Source organism: Oncorhynchus tshawytscha, linkage group LG05 (genome assembly GCF_018296145.1).
Source record: "Oncorhynchus tshawytscha isolate Ot180627B linkage group LG05, Otsh_v2.0, whole genome shotgun sequence".
Lineage (NCBI taxonomy): Eukaryota > Metazoa > Chordata > Actinopteri > Salmoniformes > Salmonidae > Oncorhynchus > Oncorhynchus tshawytscha.
This window is the reverse complement of record NC_056433.1, coordinates 24,528,136-24,548,228: the sequence shown is the minus strand read 5'-3', so window position 1 is coordinate 24,548,228 and position 20,093 is coordinate 24,528,136. Positions and strand designations below refer to the sequence as shown.

Sequence of the window (20,093 nt, the reverse complement as noted above, 5' to 3'; positions counted from 1 at the left end):
AGGCCTTGAAATAGATCCACAGGTACACCTCCAATTGACTCAAATGATGTCAATTAGCCTATCAGAAGCTTCTAAAGCCATAACACATATTTTCTGAAATTTTCCAAGCTGTTTAAAGGTACAGTCAACTTAGTGTATGTACACTTCTGACCCACTGGAATTGTGATACAGTGAATTATGAGTGAAATAATATGTCTATAAACAATTGTTCGAAAAATGACTTGTGTTATGCACAAAGTAGATGTCCTAACAGACTTGCCAAAATTATAGTTTGTTGACAAGAAATTTGTGGAGTGACTGAAAAATGAGTTTTAATGACTCAAACCTAAGTGTATGTAAACTTCCGACTTCAACTGTAACTGCCATATTGTTCACATCGGTTTTATGCTCATCAACAACTCAGTGACCACTTGTGTCCTGTGGATGGAGGCATAGCCATGGTAGTCAAAATAATGGCCTTCCCAGCATTACCTGTACTTGAGAGCATGCTGTGTAGCTCTGTTTTCAATGCAACCATCTGTGTGTATGCCTGTTTGTGTGTGTGTGCTGTTACCATGCTCCAGTGCTCTGCCAGTTTCTGGTCCTGTATCCTGGGCCCCAGAGCCAGGCGAGCCTTGCCCAGGCTGCGGTGGCAGATTTGTGGCAGCTGAGGGAGAGGAGCGGGGTGCAGGAGCCACCTGGTCTGGGTCTGGGGATTAGCCCAGCTGGCTGGGCCTTCAGCTGCTTACTGAAACTGAAAAACGTCACATATCCCTCTGTCTGTTCGTTCATCCATCCATCCATCCAGCAGAACCATCACTGACACTCCTCCTTAAATAGAGTACATCAAAACCCAACCAAAAACCATGCTTATTGTAGAACTACAACTCACCCTCCCAAACCCCACAACTAACTGGAGGTTCCTCTATCAGCTGTTGTAAACTACTGAAGAACAATTCAGCCCATTTCCTTGGATTGTTGGCAACAATAGTTTCTCTAATAGCTCTGTTCTAGCAGCAGCCCATTGCAAATGGACATGATCACACAGTGTATTGGCACGCCGCTCGTTAGTGAAGAGAACCAAGAAGGACTACGCCAAAGGAGTCATCTCCTGCAAGGCATGGTAGTGTTGATGAGAGCTCAGCATAAAGACTCTTGTTCCTTTGTGTCGGTTGTCAGTCAGCTCTTTAATTCAAGAGATTGAATATGCGCTGACACTGTGGGACAGAAGAGAGAGAGTAGTTAGTGTTTGTGTGGATGGGCTGGCTGCCAGCGTTGGGCAGATAGGTAGACTACAGGACAGATGGAAAGATTAATAGATGTGTGTAGGAACTTGTGAGTGTGTGAAAAAGAGAAAGAGGGAGAGAGAGAGAGATGCCATTTCAATAGGAAACAATTTCATATTCATAATGTAGACCTGTAGTAGGTGTAGAAACTACATAAAAAAATATATGTTAAAGCCCAATTGGAGACTTTTATCTCCCTCACCAACTTCAAACATCTGCTATCTGAGCAGCTAACCGATCGCTGCAGCTGTACATAGTCTATCGGTAAATAGCCCACCCATTTTTACCTACCTCATCCCCATACTGTTTTTATTTATTTACTTTTCTGCTCTTTTGCACACCAATATCTCTACCTGTACATGACCGTCTGATCATTTATCACTTAATCTGCAAAATTGTAATTATTCGCCTACCTCCTCATGCCTTTTGCACACAATGTATATAGACTCCCCTTTTTTTTCTACTGTGTTATTGACTTGTTAATTGTTTACTCCATGTGTAACTCTGTATTGTCTGTTCACACTGCTATGCTTTATCTTGGCCAGGTCGCAGTTGCAAATGAGAACTTGTTCTCAATTAGCCTACCTGGTTAAATAAAGGTGAAATAAATCAAATTTAAAAAATAAAAAATGTCTTTGATCATCGATTAGAACAGTGCTTCCCAAACTGTGGGGCTCAGTCCGGCTTTAAACTTACTCTTGAAAGTCATAGTAGTAGAAGGCACAAGTTGACATTTCTAAATTGGGTAGTGCATCATCAGTTCCTCTTGTCATGTCAGTCATTACAGACCTTCGACAGCTATTTATAACTTGTCAGAAATGTCCAGATCAACTAGCCCATGTCAGCTAACGTTTTTAATCTAGGGATTTTATTCCTGTAAAATATTCTCTATGCCAACAAGAAGTGTGTGTGTGTGGGGGGCGCACACACACGCACACAGACACACGCACACAGACACACGCACACACACACACACACACACACACACACACACACACACACACACACACACACACACACACACACACCTCTGACAGATTAGTCAGGGAATGATCAGAACAAGGCTTAAGGCAAAGATCACAGAAAGGAGGTCACCTAACACAGGCCAAACACCCCACAAAGGAACCAGCCAAACACCCCACAAAGGAACCAGTCAAACACCCTACAAATGATCCAGTCAAACATCCCACAAAGGAACCAGTCAAACATCCCACAAAGGAACCAGTCAAACATCCCACAAAGGAACCAGTCAAACATCCCACAAAGGAACCAGTCAAACATCCCACAAAGGAACCAGTCAAACACCCACAAATGATCCAGTCAAACATCCCACAAAGGAACCAGTCAAACATCCCACAAAGGAACCAGTCAAACATCCCACAAAGGAACCAGTCAAACATCCCACAAAGGAACCAGTCAAACATCCCACAAAGGAACCAGTCAAACATCCCACAAAGGAACCAGTCAAACATCCCACAAAGGAACCAGTCAAACATCCCACAAAGGAACCAGTCAAACATCCCACAAAGGAACCAGTCAAACATCCAAAAGGAACCAGTCAAACATCCCAAAGGAACCAGTCAAACATCCCACAGGATCCAGTCAAACATCCCAAAGGAACCAGTCAAACATCCCAAAGGAACCAGTCAAACATCCCAAAGGATCCAGTCAAACATCCCAAAGGAACCAGTCAAACATCTCACAAAGGAACCAGTCAAACATCCCAAAGGAACCAGTCAAACATCCCACAAAGGAACCAGTCAAACACCCTACAAAGGAACCCGTCAAACATCCCACAAAGGAACCAGTCAAACATCCTACAAAGGAACCAGTCAAACATCCCACAAAGGAACCAGTCAAACATCCTACAAAGGAACCAGTCAAACACCCTACAAAGGAACCAGTCAAACACCCTACAAAGGAACCAGCCAAAAAACTCCACAAAGGAACCAGCCAATCACCATACAAAGGAACAAGCCAATCACCACACAAAGGAACCAGACAAACATCAACACGCATTTTAATAATTCAATCCACCAACACCCCATAGAGTTCAATCTGATGTACATACTGGTACATACCGGGTACATACTGGTACATAAGGTGGTACATACTGGTACGTGCCGGGGTACATACTGGCACATACGGGTGTATATAGTGGTGTACATACTGGTACAAAATGGGGCACATACTGGTACATGCTGTGGGTCCATACAGGGGTACATACTGGTATATACTGGGGGTACATATTGGTACATACTGGGGTACATACTGGGGGTGATTTGATTGAAACAAGACCATGTGCTTTCATTTACGTTTGTAGTGATTGATTACCAAAGCATTTGAAATAAGACTCAGATATGAACTGTTTTTATATAAACCCTGAATATGCTTCATTACTGCATCGGAATGAAGGCAACTTCCATTTCAATTAATAGAAACTAGACTTGTCAAACAAAACTAGCCAATCGGATAGGTTGGTGGTCATTCCCTATTGGACAGAGGTGGTTATTTCTTGAGTCCTATTGGACAGGAGACTCCAGTGCCGCTGAGGCCACAGTATCCACGGGGGTTCTTGCTGAGGTACTGCTGGTGGTAGTCCTCAGCATAGTAGAACTCTTGGGCCTCGGCTATCTCTGTGGTGATTTCTCCAAAGCCCCCCTCTATCAGGACCTGTAGAAACAACAACAACAACGATATGTCATTAGGAATGACCTTCATGAATGAATGGTCCAGGAATGATTACAAGGGAAATACTTACTTTCTAAAAGCCACACAAACGAAACATTTTGAACCATTTCCTGCTGCCTCCTTCCATGTAAGTACTTTCAAAACATTTTTATGACTCATTAAAGGAAAGTGTTTTCTTACAAAGAAAATCTATTTTTTAATACTGTTGGCAGTTCTCTCTCTCTCTCATTTGTAAAGCAGTGGAGCAGAGACGGGCACAGAGATAGGTCATTAGTATTCCGGATTCCCCTACGGGTGAGGCCCTGGCACATGTCTGCTCACGTGCCCCAGATGTGCCCAGTGTGTGTATGGGGAGGGGGCAATGGGTTTATGAGTGTGTGTGTGCACTGTCACAGGGCCCCACGACCCAGCATACCCAATGCCAATGCCTGCAGCATTTTTATATGGTCCACACACACACATCATTCAGGCTAACCCCCAGTACAGGGCCGTCGAAGCAGGTACACATCACTGGGCCATACTCCCTGATTTTCCTCCTCTATGGAAAATCATGGATAGGACCAGCCTGGATATCATCTGACATCTGCAAGCAAGGTTTGAATTGTACGCTAGTCTGGTATAATACATATAATAATACACAGCATATAGAGAAATCCAGGTTGGAAGCAAATTCATTGTTCTGGGTTGTGAGAATATGATGATTTTTAGCTGAGAAATGAGAGGTTATGTTCCAGGGGGATATTGTTGAGAGTAGCTTTACACTACATGGCGTCAAATATCTCATTCCAAAATCATTGGCATTTATATGGAGTTGGTCCCCCTTTGCTGCTATAACAGCCTCCACTCTTCTGGGAAGGCTTTCCACTAGATGTTGGAACGTTGCTGCATGGACTTGCTTTCATTCAGCCACAAGAGCATTAGTGAGGTCAGGCACTGATGTTGGGCCTTCCCCAAACTGTTGCCACAAATTTGGAATCACAGAATTGTCTAGAATGTCATTGTATGCTGTAGCGTTAAGATGTCCCTTCAATGGAACTAAGGGGCCTAGTCCGAACCATGAAAAACAGCCCCAGACCATTATTCCTCCTCGGGCATGGAAATCCAATTGATGAAGCTCCCGACAAAAAGTTCTTATGCTGACGTTGCTTCCAGAGGCAGTTTGGAACTCGGCAGTGAGTGTTGCAATCGAGGACAGACGATTTTTATGCGCTATGTGTTACAGCACTCGGCAGTCCAATTCTGCGAGCTTGTGTGGCCTACCACTTCGCGAGCTGAGTGTTTTCACTTCACAATAACAGCCCTTAACTGACTTGGAAAGGTGGCATCCTATGACGGTGCTACGTTGAAAGTCACTGAGCTCTTCAGTCTAACACATTCTACTGCCAATGTTTCTACGCCAATGTTTGGAGATCGCATGGTTGTGTGCTCGATTTTATACACCTGTCAGTAACAGGTGTGGCTGAAATAGCCGAATCCACTAATCTGAAGGGGTGTCCACATACTTCTGGCCATGTAGTGTACCTTAATGCAATCCCACTTGGGAGATTCAAAAAATGATGCAACAATGGATCTTTCTTTCATTTTCTATTTCTCTCTTTCTATCTTTAGTCCTCCATTACTTCACCATCTCTTCCTCTACCTCGCCAACCTCCCCCCTCTCACTTATGTTCTGTTGCTCAGTGTGTGTGTGTGTGTGTGTGTGTGTAGGGGGGGATGAAAGAAAGGCTATGTGAAGTAACCTGCCAACTACCTCATTTCTCTGACCATCTGCCTGGAGGTAGCCACGCACCTGTTAGGAGCAGCTGCCATTGCAGAGGGGACAGGAGAGAGGGAGCGAGGTAACACAGAATCAACTCTTCTCTCTCAAGGGCCTTTTTTAAATAATAGCATACTCCCCACGTCATCTCTACTAACCTCCTTCTCCCATTGGATGAGAAAGCCAGAGGTTCCCTTTTGAGAAGGAGGTGATGAGAGAGGAGTATGCAATTGACAGAGGCCATATTCTACTTCCACGCCAGCCCAAGTCCCAGCTCTAGTCCTAACTATACCATCAGCCCTAGCTCTAGTTCTAACTATACCATCAGCCCTAACTCTAGTCCTAACTATACCATCAGCCCTAGCTCTAGTTCCAACTATACCATCAGCCCTAGCTCTAGTTCTAACTATACCATCAGCCCTAGCTCTAGTTCTAACTATACCATCAGCCCTAACTCTAGTCCTAACTATACCATCAGTCCCATTATCAAGTCCTAACTATACCATCAGCCCTAACTCTAGTTCTAACTATACCATCAGCCCTAACTCTAGTCCTAACTATACCATCAGCCCCATTATCAAGTCCTAACTATACCCTCAGCCCTAACTCTAGTCCTAACTATACCATCAGCCCTAACTCTCGTTCTAACGATACCCTCAGCCCTAACTCTAGTTCTAACTATACCCTCAGCCCTAACTCTAGTCCTAACTATACCATCAGCCCTAGCTCTAGTTCTAACTATACCCTCAGCCCTAACTCTAGTCCTAACTATACCATCAGCCCTAGCTCTAGTCCTAACTATACCATCAGCCCTAGCTCTAGTTCTAACTATACCATCAGCCCTAGCTCTAGTTCTAACTATACCATCAGCCCTAGCTCTAGTTCTAACTATACCCTCAGCCCTAACTCTCGTTCTAACTATACCCTCAACCCTAACTCTAGTTCTAACTATACCCTCAGCCCTAACTCTAGTCCTAACTATACCATCAGCCCTAGCTCTAGTTCTAACTATACCCTCAGCCCTAACTCTAGTCCTAACTATACCATCAGCCCTAGCTCTAGTTCTAACTATACCATCAGCCCTAGCTCTAGTCCTAACTATACCATCAGCCCTAGCTCTAGTTCTAACTATACCCTCAGCCCGAACTCTAGTTCTAACTATACCCTCAGCCCTAACTCTAGTCTTAACTAAACCCTCAGCCCTAACTCTAGTTCTAACTATACCCTTAGCTCTAACTCTACTCCTAACTATACCATCAGCCCTAGCTCTAGTTCTAACTATACCATCAGCCCTAACTCTAGTCCTAACTATACCATCAGCCCCATTATCTAGTCCTAACTATACCATCAGCCCTAACTCTAGTCCTAACTATACTATCAGCCCTAGCTCTAGTTCTAACTATACCCTCAGCCCGAACTCTAGTTCTAACTATACCCTCAGCCCTAACTCTAGTCCTAACTACACCCACCCCTATAACCCCAGCTCCCCCCCTATAACCCCAGCTCCACCATTATAACCCCAGCTCCACCATTATAACCCCAGCTCCACCCCTATAACCCCAGCTCCACCCCTATAACCTCAGTTCCACCATTATAACCCCAGCTCCACCCATATGACCCAAGTTCCACCCTTATACCCCACCCCTATAGCCCAGCTCCACCCCTATAACCCAGCTTCCATATAGGCCATGGAAGGATCTCCACAGACATTTAAGCCTCTCTCTAACTCTTTCAGCCTCATCATCCCCCATTTACCACTCAGTCCTCTCTCCCTAATTACTGCCCCTTTCCATACCCTCCTCTGTCAGACACATTCTTCCCCTATTCCTTTCTACCTCGTTCTCCCTTTCCCTCTCTCCCTCTGAATATCTCTGCGTGGACACCCAGCAGGTAGCTATCACCATCCGCAGCTCACCACCGGGTGCATGCCAACCCCCCTCTGGCACCTGGCCAAACTGCCCCCGCCAGATAGAATTGGAGACAGGCATGTTTCCGTGGTGGTACCGAACCTGGATGGCACTCCATCGTTCTGAGCTCACCCATTATGGCAGCCTCCCCAAGAAGCCTGGTCGCTAGGGAGACCAGAGCTACAGTGGGCAGTGTTAACACTTATTGTCACAGCGAGGTGGGAGGAAGGTCTGTGTGCAAGTGTGAGTGTAGCTAAGATAATGCAGTGGCAGGTGGCATTTCTTTCTCCCACTCAGCTCTGGAAAATGGATCAGAGCAAGAGCTTGAGACAAAAGGCTTTTGTGGAACAAAACAAGGTAAGCAGCCTGGTGTCCAACAGGCTGAGACATTGGCAGGACATTAAATCCCAATCACCATTTTTAGTCCATTTCTGGGCAACAAAGGATTTGTGAAGAGTGAAATATCCCATTTAGCGTTAAGAGCCTATAATACGCCAAAGGAAACTCCAACAGCACACGTCTAAAGCACCCTGTGTATTTAAGGACCCCATAAAACATGCACAACTTTGGATGCAGGTAGGAGAAACAAAGGATGTGGGGGTGTAACTTAGATTTCAAGATGAATGTTCTTAATGTGTAGAACTACAGCTGCCACTATTTAGAATGTCCATGTGTTGTATTCCTTTGTTACAGTTTGTTAGCATCTTCAGGGAAAGACATTTACACAATGGCGGAAATTCAGACCCGAGTTACACTCGTGTAAATCCTAGACAGAATTGCCACGAGGGATGGGGAGACATCCCCCTCAATATTCAGAACAGGTCGATTCGCCCACCCCAATGTAGCCTATGAACACATAATGGCAACAAAAAAACATTTGCAGGAAATTAGCTTTAAAGGTCGACTTTAGGCACAAAAAAACTCCTCTTTTTCAATTTTATAACAGAAATTGGGTGTGTTTTTGGTGGTTCATTGACGTCTTTCTGGTCATGCACGCCTCGATCGAATAGCTAGTTTGTTAGCTAAGCTAGCCACTTGTAGCTAGGCAGTAACTCCGCCAGTATGTGCTGACGTCATTCCACAGGATTTGTTTTTGTACGAAAGCTGCAGAGATCGTTAAGAAATGGCACTTCTGTAGCCAAATATAGTATTTGTCAAATAATCCACCACCTTTATGAGCGAGGAAACCATGAATAAGGTAAAGATAAAAATAACAGCAGTCTCCATGCACTGTCCTTTATACATTGATATGAAAAAAGCTATTGATAAGACCTAGGTACATGAGTAATCTGTTTGAGTAAGGAGATTGTAAATATAGGCTAAATTATAATTGTTCTAGAAACCAGTCATATGGAAGGGAACTGAAAAGCATATCTATCAGGAATCAAGGTAAGACCCAGATGCAGACTGTCGAAGTAACAATGTTTATTGTAGCAACAGGGGCAGGCAAAGACAGGTCAAGGCAGGCAGGCGTCGATAATCCAGGGTAAGGTAAAGGACGGCAGGCAGAATCAGGGACACGCAGAGTTCAGTAATCCAGAGGTGGAGCAAAGGTACAGGACGGCAGGTAGGCTCAGGGACAGAGGTCAGGCGGGCAGGTACAGGGTCAGGACAGGCAAAGGTCAAAAACCAGGAAGACGAGAAATGAGATTCTGGGAAACGATAGGAGCTGACAGGAAAAACACTGGCAACAAACAGACAGAGAACACCGGTATAAATACACAGGGGATAATTGGGAAGATGGGCGACACCTGGAGGGGGGTGGAGACAAGAACAAGGACAGGTGAAACAGATCAGGGTGTGACAATATCAACATGACAGTGAAGTATGAAATGCTGTGCCATTATGTTCCACATTATTAAATGTGGAGACGCAAGCCAAATTGGATGACAAGGCAAAAAGTCACACCAAATGTAACCTTTGTGCTCTAGAATGTTTTAATAATATGTCACAACTTTTTCTGTTCCCTTCAATTTATAGGCTATAGCCTATGTTAAATATTATTAGCCACTATCGGTACTGACCATAAGTAGCCTAATAACCACGCATATTTAACTGCCAATTTAGTGTTCTTTCCCTTCCCTACATTCTTATCATTCCATTACATCATTTGATTTAGCCTACCTTTATATACTATTTAATGAAGGCCAAATAGAAATTGTAGTAAAAATACAAATGTAGGCTTATTAAATCATTATGGAGCTCAAACCGTTACTTTGAACTTGACGCATGGTGCAAGACCAGGCACTTGTCATCACACAGTTCCATCATGATCAATGCGGAAAATTTGGGTATATTTAGGTAAAACTTCATTTTAAGGGGCTCCTGAGTGGCGCAGCGGTCTAAGGCACTGCATCTCAGTGCAAGAGGCGTCACTACAGTCCCTGGTTCGTATCCAGGCTGTATAACATCCGGCCGTGATTGGGAGTCCCATAGGGGGGCGCACAATTGCCCAGCGTCGTCTGGGTTTGGCCTGGGTAGGCCGTCATTATAAATAAGAATTTGTTCTTAACTGACTATCACACTAACAAGTATTGCGGTCTGTAATTGCAAAGGTGTGACAATGAATTCTTGTTACCGTGCTTGTTACAAATGGGATGGTTTCCACTAAATTCACAAACTTTCTGTGTTTCATTTCTTCTCAGCTTTATTCGATTCAGTAACAACTGTTACAAAGGTTGTGACTCCTCGTGGATGTCTTGGGTGTCTGAGAGATTCTGCTCAATAGGCTCTAATTACTTATCCATAAATCTCCACTGTTGAAAATATATCTTCACTCAACATAATTGCTAGCACTTACCACCAAAATAAAGTGAACCATCTGGGTTAACTATTTCAAAGCATCGTAATATTTGCCTAAGTACAATGTAATTACTAGGCATTGTACAGGATTTCTTCTAGTTAAAATTAAGTTTATCTTGAGAGGTACTCACTTGTAATTCATGTGTACTGTAATTCATGTGTACTATACATTACACTACCCATCCTGTCAACCTGGCCCTCATTTTACAGCTTCTGGAAGTTTCACTTCACTTCTGTACCTTATTGTGAAATGAAGTGAATATTGAGTTTTTACACCACTCCAGCCGACGCTTGGCATTGCACGATGCTTGGCTTGCGTGCGGCTGCTCGGCCATGGAAACTAATTTCATGAAGCTGCCGACAAACAGTTGTTGTGCTGACATTGAGTTCAGAGGCAGTTTGGAACTCGGTAGTGAGTGTTGCAACCGAGGACAGGCAATTGTTACACGCTACAGCACTTGGTGGTCCCGTTCTGTGAGCTTGTGTGCCCCACCACTTTGCGACTGAGCGTTTCCACTTCACAATAACAGCACTTACAGTTGACCGGGGCAGCTCCAGTAGGGCAGAAATTTGACAAACTGACTTGTTGGAAAGGTGGCATCCTATGACGGTACCACGTTGAAAGTCCCTGAGCAGAATTGTCTAGAATGCCATTGTATGCTGTAGCGTTAAGATGTCCCTTCAATGGAACTAAGGGGCCTAGTCCGAACCATGAAAAACAGCCCCAGACCATTATTCCTCCTCGGGCATGGAAACCCAATTGATGAAGCTCCCGACAAAAAGTTCTTATGCTGACGTTGCTTCCAGAGGCAGTTTGGAACTCGGCAGTGAGTGTTGCAACTGAGGACAGACGATTTTTATGCACTACGTGTTACAGCACTCGGTAGTCCAATTCTGCGAGCTTGTGTGGCCTACCACTTCGGGAGCTGAGTGTTTCCACTTCACAATAACAGCCCTTAACTGACTTGGAAAGGTGGCATCCTATGACGGTGCTACGTTGAAAGTCCCTGAGCTCTTCACTAAGGTCATTCTACTGCCAATGTTTGTCTATAGAGATTGCATGACTGTGTGCTCGATTTTATACACCTGTCAGCAACGGGTGTGGCTGAAATAGCCAAATCCACTAATTTGAAGGGGTGTCCACATACTTCTGCATATGTGTACATGTCAGTCTGGCAGCAGATGGCTCATAGTTCACCTGAGAGACAAAGGAAACCATGCAGAAGAAGAATGACATGTTTATCTCTCATTTCTGTGTCTAAGCAGTGAGTGATGGTAGGTCTAGGAGACAGCACTTTAGCAGTGGATGGAAGCTAATGGGACTTGACATTCATCCACTCTCCAATTCAGTCTGGCCAGTACCCTGCAGGTCCCTTTTCTTTTGCTTGTTTGCTTCAATGGAAGAGACGGAAAATTCAGTTTTATGCGTCTGAACTCTTTTCTTTGTCTTTATGTTGGCTGAGTACACACTAGCCTTAATCAGCTGACACACACATACATCTCATCAGCTGAGAGTGACATGCTGTGAACAAAGGTCACACCTCTCCTCAAAACCCCATCCATCATTTACCCCTCCTTCCAATCATTCGCTCACTCCTTCATTAGCTGGGGGCTCCTGGTCAGGGGTTATCCTACCCCCAGGGGGACTAACAAGCACCCCTTCCTGGGAGATCCAGGGGGCTTGGGTCTCCTCAACAGCTTTCTATGTCTACTGAACACAGAGGTGAGGAAGGCAGGCAGTAATATTAATTCCTCATATGAACACACACAGGTTCCTTGGTCACATCCCAAACCATGGAGCTACTCCATACTGAAGCATTAACTCCTACTGTATCTGTCCACTCTATGGACTATGAATGATCTACTGTATCTGTCCACTCTATGAACTATGAATGATCTACTGTATCTGTCCACTCTATGGACTATGAACGATCTACTGTATCTGTCCACTCTATGGACTATGAACGATCTACTGTATCTGTCCACTCTATGGACTATGAACGATCTACTGTATCTGTCCACTCTATGAACTATGAACGATCTACTGTATCTGTCCACTCTATGAACTATGAATGATCTACTGTATCTGTCCACTCTATGGACTATGAATGATCTACTGTATCTGTCCACTCTATGAACTATGAACGATCTACTGTATCTGTCCACTCTATGGACTATGAATGATCTACTGTATCTGTCCACTCTATGGACTATGAACGATCTACTGTATCTGTCCACTCTATGGACTATGAACGATCTACTGTATCTGTCCACTCTATGGACTATGAACGATCTACTGTATCTGTCCACTCTATGGACTATGAATGATCTACTGTATCTGTCCACTCTATGAACTATGAACGATCTACTGTATCTGTCCACTCTATGGACTATGAATGATCTACTGTATCTCTGTGGGTGTGAAAGCCACACACGTAGGGGAGAGTGGGGTAAGTTGAGCCATTTTATACATTCAGTATCACTCCATCAAGGGAAATATAGTATTCTTTCTAACAAAGATATCTACATATATTTCAGGATGTTGTGTATCCCTGGAAATAATCAGAATTCATGTAAAGATTACAGTTTTGAAAACTTTTGTAAAAAGTTGTCTCTTGGAACAATAGGTATGGGATAAGTTGAGAGGCAGGACAGGGTAAGTTAAGCCGCCTACACATTTCTGTACTGAATGAAACAACACCACTACATTTCTTAAACACAATCACAATAGGTGTTTTGTCTTTTAATCATTTTAATAGAGGAGTAACACCTAACAAACCCTTTTAACCAAGGGCAAGCTCTGTTGCTTCCTCAAATCCCAGTGAAAATGCCATGCATTGGAGCTGGGAAGAAAACACTTCAAATCTGCTCAACTTGCTGTTGGCTCAACTCACCCCATGGCCAACGGCTCAACTTACCCCAAGGCAAATATTTGGACTATATTAGCCCACACACTTATAAAGATGCACTTTCATGCTAGGTTAAGGACCTAATATTGACACTTATGGAGACCCCAACTGATGTATAGAACAATCTTAAAATGATGTACTTTGGTTTAGATATAAGCATCATGTCATTCATTTGACTTGTTTCAAATCAGTTTTTTGGACCTAACTTGCTTCCCACTTTTTCCATGTGGTTTCTTCCTTCACAGACTCCATGAAATGATCTCTTCCTAAATATTTGGTCAAATTATACATTTTGCGTATGATTCCTCAAAACAAGTGCGGATTACATGAATTCTTTGGCTTAATTTACCCCACACTCCCCTACAGTTTAACCTACATCCTGGGTCAGAGGAAGTGCTAGTGGCAGAATCTCCAAAATGGCGTCCCTGTCCTCCTCTCCTCTGACTCAGACGGTGTCTGCTGTGTTTGTTCCAGCGGCCCTGAGCTGTGTTATGTTACCAAATGGAGAAATGCATAATTCAGACTAATTCATTTGCATGTCAGACAGAGTGCTCATTTGGAATGCAAATACCTGCGCGCCTTGGTTAACGGCAGAAACGTGAAAGGTAGCGATAAGCAGCCTAACATAACCTTCTATTGCAGACATTTCAGGAAGGCAGGAAAATGAAGAAAAAAGAGAGGGAGAAAACGTGAGTAAAAATAGAACCCGACGCAGCATGTTAAAAAGCTAGAGCAGGATTAGAAAGAGGGAGAAGACAGGAGACAAAAAACACACACACACATGCCTTTGTGCACAGAAATGGACGCTCAGAGACGAGAAAAACATTTTAGAAATAAGGAGGGAGGGCGAGCAAATGAGGAGGAATTATTGAAAGATGAAATTCATTTTTAGGAATAATTCATGCAAACACAAAGGGAGCAGCCCTCGAGCACGAGGTCCACCCATAGGAATCAGGAGTTATCACACTGGCAAGTCAGGGGTAAAACAGGGACACTGTAGTCAGTTAGTAAGTCCCTCCACCCCAGCCACTAATTCTACACACACACACACAAGCTAAATCATTTTTCTATATAGCATTGCATCCAAGACACAGTTTGCTACAACAAAGGGATGTCTAGGCCTAAAATAAAGGCGTGATCCGTAGGTGCACAATACAGGAACGAGGGAACACACACACTAACTCGGTAATACACACTACTACCTCGGACACACACACACTACTAACTCAGGAACAAACACACTACTACCTCGGACACACACACACTACTAACTCAGGAACACACACACCACTACCTCGGACACACACACACTACTACCACCTCGGAAACACACAGACACTACTACCACCTCGGAAACACACACACACTACTAACTCAGGAACACACACGCACTACTACCACCTCGGAAACACACACACACACACACTACTACTACTACCACCTCGGACACACACACACACTACCTCAGGAACACACACACCACTACCTCAGACACACACACACTACTACCACCTCGGAAACACACACACACTACAACCACCTCGGAAACACACACACACACTACTACTACTACCACCTCGGACACACACACACACTACCTCAGGAACACACACACTACTATCTCAGGAACACACACTACTACCTCGGACACACACACACTACTAACTCAGGAACACACACTACTACCTCGGACACACACACACTACTAACTCAGGAACACACACACCACTACCTCGGACACACACACACTACTACCACCTCGGAAACACACACACACTACAACCACCTCGGAAACACACACACACACACTACTACTACTACCACCTCGGACACACACACACTACCTCAGGAACACACACACCACTACCTCGGCACACACACACTACTACCACCTCGGAAACACACACACACTACTAACTCAGGAACACACACACCACTACCTCGGACACACACGCACTACTACCACCTCGGAAACACACACACACACACACTACTACTACTACCACCTCGGACACACACACACTACCTCAGGAACACACACACCACTACCTCGGACACACACACACTACTACCACCTCGGAAACACACACACACTACAACCACCTCGGAAACATACACACACACTACTACTACTACCACCTCGGACACACACACACTACCTCAGGAACACACACACTACTATCTCAGGAACACACACTACTACCTCGGACACACACACACTACTAACTCAGGAACACACACTACTACCTCGGACACACACACACTACTAACTCAGGAACACACACACACCACTACCTCGGACACACACACACTACTACCACCTCGGAAACACACACACACTACGACCACCTCGGAAACACACACACACACACTACTACCACCTCGGACACACACACTACCTCAGGAACACACACTACTACCTCGGACACACACACACTACTAACTCAGGACACACACACACCACTACCTCGGACACACACACACTACTACCACCTCGGAAACACACACACACTACTACCACCTCGGACACACACACACTACCTCAGGATCACACACACTACTACCTCAGGAACACACACACACACTACTATCTCAGGAACACACACTACTACCTCAAGAACACACTCACACACTACTACCTCAGGAACACACACACACTACTACCTCAGGAACACACGCTACTACCTCAGGAACACACACACTACTATCTCAGGAACACACACTACTACCTTGGACACACACACACTACTAACTCAGGAACACACACTACTACCTCGGACACACACACACTACTACCACCTCGGAAACACACACACACTACGACCACCTCGGAAACACACACACACACTACTACTACTACCACCTCGGACACACACACACTACCTCAGGAACACACACTACTACCTTGGACACACACACACTACTAACTCAGGAACACACACACACCACTACCTCGGACACACACACACTACTACCTCAAGAACACACACACTACTACCTCAGGAACACACACACACTACTACCTCGGGAACACACACTACTACCTCAAGAACACACACACTAATACCTCAGGAACACACACACACTACTACCTCAAGAACACACACACTACTACCTCAGGAACACACAAACTCTACTACCTCAGGAACACACAAACTCTACTACCTCAGGAACACACAAACTCTACTACCTCAGGAACACACAAACTCTACTACCTCAGGAACACACACACTACTACCTCAGGAACACACACACTACTACCTCAGGAACACACACTACTACCTTGGACACACACACACTACTAACTCAGGAACACACACACACCACTACCTCGGACACACACACACTACTACCTCAAGAACACACACACTACTACCTCAGGAACACACACACACTACTACCTCGGGAACACACACTACTACCTCAAGAACACACATACTACTACCTCAGGAACACACACACACTACTACCTCAAGAACACACACACTACTACCTCAGGAACACACAAACTCTACTACCTCAGGAACACACAAACTCTACTACCTCAGGAACACACAAACTCTACTACCTCAGGAACACACAAACTCTACTACCTCAGGAACACACACACTACTACCTCAGGAACACACACACTACTACCTCAGGAACACACACTACTACCTCAGGAACACACACTACTACCTCAGGAACACACACTACTACCTCAGGAACACACACTACTACCTCAGGAACACACACACACACACACTACTACCTCAGGAACACACACACACTACTACCTCAGGAACACACACAACTACCTCAAGAACACACACACACTACTTCCTCAAGAACACACACACTACCTCAGGAACACACACAAACTACCTCAGGAACACACACACTACCTCAGGAACACACACACTACCTCAGGAACACACACTACTACCTCAGGAACACACACAACTACCTCAGGAACACACACTACTACCTCAGGAACACACACTACTACCTCAGGAACACACACTACTACCTCAGGAACACACACTACTACCTCAGGAACACACACTACTACCTCAGGAACACACACTACTACCTCAGGAACACACACTACTACCTCAGGAACACACACTACTACCTCAGGAACACACACTACTACCTCAGGAACATACACACTACTACCTCAGAACAATGAGCGATGTATGAGCAGAGGGGGAGTGAGAGAGAGAAACAGAGGACACCTTGCCTTTCTCTTTAGCCCCTTAGCCCCAGCCTCAGAGGTAATTTCCTGCAGTGCAGTGCCTCACACAGAGCTCCCCAATCACTCCCCACGTGGACAATACAATCAAGTCAGCCAGCGGAGCATCCACGTTCAATACCTTGACATCAAATTAACCAGACGCTTCCCAATCCACCAACTCTGCTGGTCAAAGCTGAATGGAGAACGGAACAGGATAGTGGCTGAAACGGCTTCATTCTCCCCGTTACAAATGGCTGTGAATGACAATACTTTGTTCTCGAAGCAGATGAGCAGAAAGAAAACATCTATTCTATGTCAATGTGTTCCTTCCTGACTGAGATTGTCAGAATGGGGATGGGATGTGGGGACATTCACAATGCTCTATAATTGGCTAATTTCACAATGTGAAACATTTAAAACATTTCTAATGAGTCCACCATTGACAGACAGGACTAGAATCTACACTATGTAGTAGATGGACAGAAAAGGAGAACAATCTCTCTTGGCTCAGTCAGCTCATTGAGTTTATAGTGGTACTATCCTAATGTGCGGCTGTGTATAAACTTCATGCATGTGTGTGTGTGTGTGTGTGTGTGTGTGTGTGTGTGTGTGTGTGTGTGTGTGTGTGTGTGTGTGTGTGTGTGTGTGTGTGTGTGTGTGTGTGTGTGTGTGTGTTCTACATGCCCGGCTTTGTTCATGTGTGTGTGTGGTCTCTGCTGTTGGCACAGAGAGTGACATCACTGACCTGGCTCCCCTCCTTGGCAGAGCAGGCCCTCTGTCCATCATAATGTTTAGGGAATGTGATACATACCACTTGCTTTGGTCTCCTGTCGGTACCTTCAGAAACCAAAACGGGAAAGTCTGCATGTGAGACGAGAGCAAAAGGGAGGAAATAAGATGGGCTGCTTCACTCCTTTACTAAACTAAAGGTAGGGGATGGGAACTATGAAGAACAGGCCGTAAGTGGACAGCAGGACAGGAGAATGATTGACACTAGTGAGGTAGCATGGCTGTTCACACCCTGAGATGAGATGATGAGATGGGGACAGACCATCACAGCTTCACCGCCATCATAGGAGAGGAGAGATGGATGTGTGTGTGTGTGTGTGTGTGTGTGTGTGTGTGTGTGTGTGTGTGTGTGTGTGTGTGTGTGTGTGGTGTTTGAGGCTAGATCTTAGAATGCCCATTGAGAGAACCAGGTAATTGGATAGTGTGTATAATCAATAGTTGTGTAATAATCCTAAAGTAATAGCTGTGTTATTGTACAACCATTCTCGACTCTGAACGACCAACAGCGTGACAGAGGGAGAAAAAGACAGAAATCATTGGAAAAGAGGCCAAGGTTCAGTCTGTAGGTCAACAGGAAGGATGAACATGACAGATTAATCTTCCCAAGGTGGACAGACAAGCTGACAAAAAGACAGACATAATCTACAGTAACCCCAGCAATCACAACAGTCATGTATATTAGAGTCTTCCAACTCTTCCAATACGAGTGAGTGTAATCCAACATCTCCCCCCCCGACACCCACAACATCACCCTTATTTACTCAACCTCTGTCCTCCCACCATTTCAAGTCATTATGTCTGAAGGACAGAGAGAGGAGTGGAAAGGAGAGGAGGGTAAGAAAGTTGAGTTTGCTACTAAAGCAATTTCAAGACAGATTTGGCCGGCAGATGGTTGGCAGCGCCGTGTTTGTTAAACCAACTGGTCTGGTGCATTAGGATGTCGGGGAACAGCATGCCACGCCGCTCCATCAAAAATTGCCACAGATGGGGGGGTACAGGGGAGGATGGGGAGGTGGAGGGGACAAGGCCGGGGCCCGGCAAGCTGGTCAGGAAATAACGAGAGCAGCTAGCGAACGGAGGGGGAACAGATAATTAGCCCGGCCATGGCCTCCAGTCACTCAGTCATTCCACGAGAGAAGAGAGGAAGAGGGTGAGAGAGGAGAAGAGAAGGGGATCCCTGAGGGTGTGCAGGTGAGGGGCTGTCACAGCTGGAGAGCAACTCCCCATTACCAGGGAGGAGACTCAACTTCACCTCCCTCCCTCACACACACACACACACACACACACACACACACACACACACACACACACACACACACACACACACGGAGTGTACAAAACATTAGGAACACCTGCTATTTCCATGACATTGACTGACCAGGTGAATCCAGGTGAAAGCTATGATCCCTTATTGATGTCAGCTGTTAAATCCACTTCAACCAGTGTAGATGAAGAGGAGGAGACAGGGATGTTCTGGGGGCAAAAGCGGGGGTGCAACTCAATATTAGGAAGGTGTTCTTAATCTTTTGTACACTGTGTATTTACTTTCAGTCCTCTTTCCCTTTCCTCCTAACCGCCTAGGTTAGTTTATGTCTACCATATCTCCTCTCTAACAGTCCTCTTTCCCTTTCCTCCTAACCGCCTAGGTTAGTTTATGTCTACCATATCTCCTCTCTAACAGTCCTCTTTCCTTCTCCCTAACCGCCTAGGTTAGTTTATGTCTACCATATCTCCTCTCTAACAGTCCTCTTTCCC

General features: G+C 45.0%; 1 protein-coding gene across 1 annotated transcript in view; it reads right to left on the bottom strand.

Moving 5' to 3' along the window:
• Nucleotides 1-3,269: 3,269 nt before the first annotated feature.
• LOC112250352 (mitochondrial peptide methionine sulfoxide reductase) overlaps nucleotides 3,270-20,093 on the bottom strand; it is a 110,474-nt gene continuing 93,650 nt past the window's right edge. The window contains exon 6 of the mRNA XM_042321732.1: nucleotides 3,270-3,938. Coding sequence (XP_042177666.1) covers nucleotides 3,774-3,938 — 165 coding nt within the window. The 3' untranslated portion in view covers nucleotides 3,270-3,773. The remainder of the gene's footprint in view (nucleotides 3,939-20,093) is intronic.